The sequence below is a fragment of the Orycteropus afer genome, unplaced genomic scaffold (genome assembly GCF_000298275.1).
Source record: "Orycteropus afer afer isolate SDZICR_OR568_19922 unplaced genomic scaffold, OryAfe1.0 scaffold00010, whole genome shotgun sequence".
Classification (NCBI taxonomy): Eukaryota; Metazoa; Chordata; class Mammalia; order Tubulidentata; family Orycteropodidae; genus Orycteropus; species Orycteropus afer.
In genome coordinates this window covers 20,446,956-20,448,958 of record NW_006921597.1, presented here as the reverse complement: position 1 = coordinate 20,448,958, position 2,003 = coordinate 20,446,956, and the positions used below count along the sequence as shown (strand labels likewise).

The window sequence follows — 2,003 nt, the reverse complement described above, 5'->3', positions numbered from 1 at the left end:
ACAGCCTATGATGGCACAAAGACACCCAACATACAAATACTACTTTGTCATTTACACAGTCAAAAGCCAGAAAGTAATTTAACTTATGTGTGATAATTAAAACCCTCTAAGTAATTCAAATGTGTAATATAAAGGCAGGCAACTAAAGGCTGACATACCAATCTAAAATCAAAGACATGAAGTAAAGACTAAAAATTTTGTGTTTTTCCATCTGTCATTTACATGGTTAGATATCAGGAACTTACAGTAGAAAATATACAGTTACAGATAGTTTCCCTAGAAGGTAATGAAGCTTCAGAAAATACAGAATGTGTCAAGATCCATAGTTTGCTTCATCAAATGCTTTTCTGGCTCTTTTCAATTCTTCATTCATAGTTAGCAAGTCTTTCACCCTAGCAAACTTCCTCGGGTCCTTTCGAATCAAGAAGACGATATCTTCAACTTGTACTCGACCTTGTCTTCCAATTGACATAGCCTTATGAGTCTATTAGAAATAAACAAATTTAATTTAATTTTTAAAAATCTAAGAGTTTACTGCTTTAATTTGCATTTATGTAAGTGCCTCATCTTCCCTCTGCAGAGCAGCTTGTGGGTTTGAACTGCCAACCTTCTGATTAGCAGTCAAATGCTTTAGGCACTGTACCACCAGAGCTCCTACTGTTTTAATTTGCATTTATAGCATTTCTGGTGAGACTGAAAATTTTCTCTTCTAACCACTGTAGTTATCTGTGAACTTTGTTTTCATGTCCTTTGCCCCTTATCTACTGAGGTGTTAATGATGCTTTTTTTAATGTTTTATAGGCATTTTCTACATATTAAGAACATTAACACTATCAAATTTATCAATATTTCTCTTGTTCTGGTTTTTATATATGTAATTTTTAACTGACTTAATTTGTATAAAATAATTTTATAATTTTTTTCTTCACAAGTACCCATTTCATTTATACTTTGAGTCCTCTTCCATCTCAATTGGCCAATAAACACTAGTGGTTTTTCTTAAAATTAAACAAATAAATCCCACCCTCTATTATTATATACTTATCCTGTACAGAAACATAGGTTTATCATAGCATTATTTCTAACGACAGAAAAATGGAAACTAAAAAGATGGAAAAAACCTAAATGCCCATCAACAGAGGAATGGATCAACAAACTATGGAATATACACACAATGAAATACTATGCAGTTAAAGAACAATGATCTATCTGTGAAACTTCTCATAACATGGATGAACTCAGAGGCCATTCTGCTGAGTAAAATTAGTCAACTACTAAAGGACAAATATTGTATGAGACAGCTATTGTAAAAAGTCAAGAAAAAGGTTTCCCAAGAAAACAAAAAAATATTCTTTGATGTTTACCAGGAATGGGTGGGAAGGGAGGGTAAACCACTAACTAGAGGGTAGACATATTATTAACTTGGGTGAAGGAAGAAAAAATTTAAAATACTACCAATTTGCAGTCCCTAATAGAATAAAGGATCTAGGCAATAATTTTAAAGGCTAAACTAGGTAAAAAGCTTACAGGAATACATGAAAAAAAGTCAACAACACTTGTGGGGGTAGGGAGGAAACTCAATAATAAAACACTGGATAAATAATTTTGAGTACAAAATTTAAAAAATAAATAATTGTCATCCAGTCAGTTCCAATTCATGGTGACCCCATTCAAATATCATAAAGCCATTAAATACATTATCCTTAGAGTATTATACAGTTATATGAGGAAAATGTTCTAGACTTATCTCAGTGAAAAGGCAAGTTCTAAGACTGTACTATATGATCCCAATTTTATAAAAAGCAAAAGAAATTATAAAACATGAAATGGTATTTTTAAAAAATGTGCAAAGCCTAGAAAACCCAAGAGATTCAGTCAAAAACCTACTGGAACTAATCGAGAGATTTAGCAACGTCGCAGGATATAAGATCAACATCCAAATCAGTTGGATTCCTCTACACCAGCAAAGAGATTGCTGAAAAAGAAATAAGGAAATCAATACC

General features: G+C 32.2%; 1 protein-coding gene across 1 annotated transcript in view; it reads right to left on the bottom strand.

The window, feature by feature from the left end:
• Positions 1-313: 313 nt before the first annotated feature.
• The window catches only part of TAF13 (TATA-box binding protein associated factor 13), a 13,088-nt gene continuing 11,398 nt past the window's right edge, over positions 314-2,003 (bottom strand). The window contains exon 4 of the mRNA XM_007949855.2: positions 314-484. Within this exon, the coding sequence (XP_007948046.1) occupies positions 314-484 (171 nt within the window). The remainder of the gene's footprint in view (positions 485-2,003) is intronic.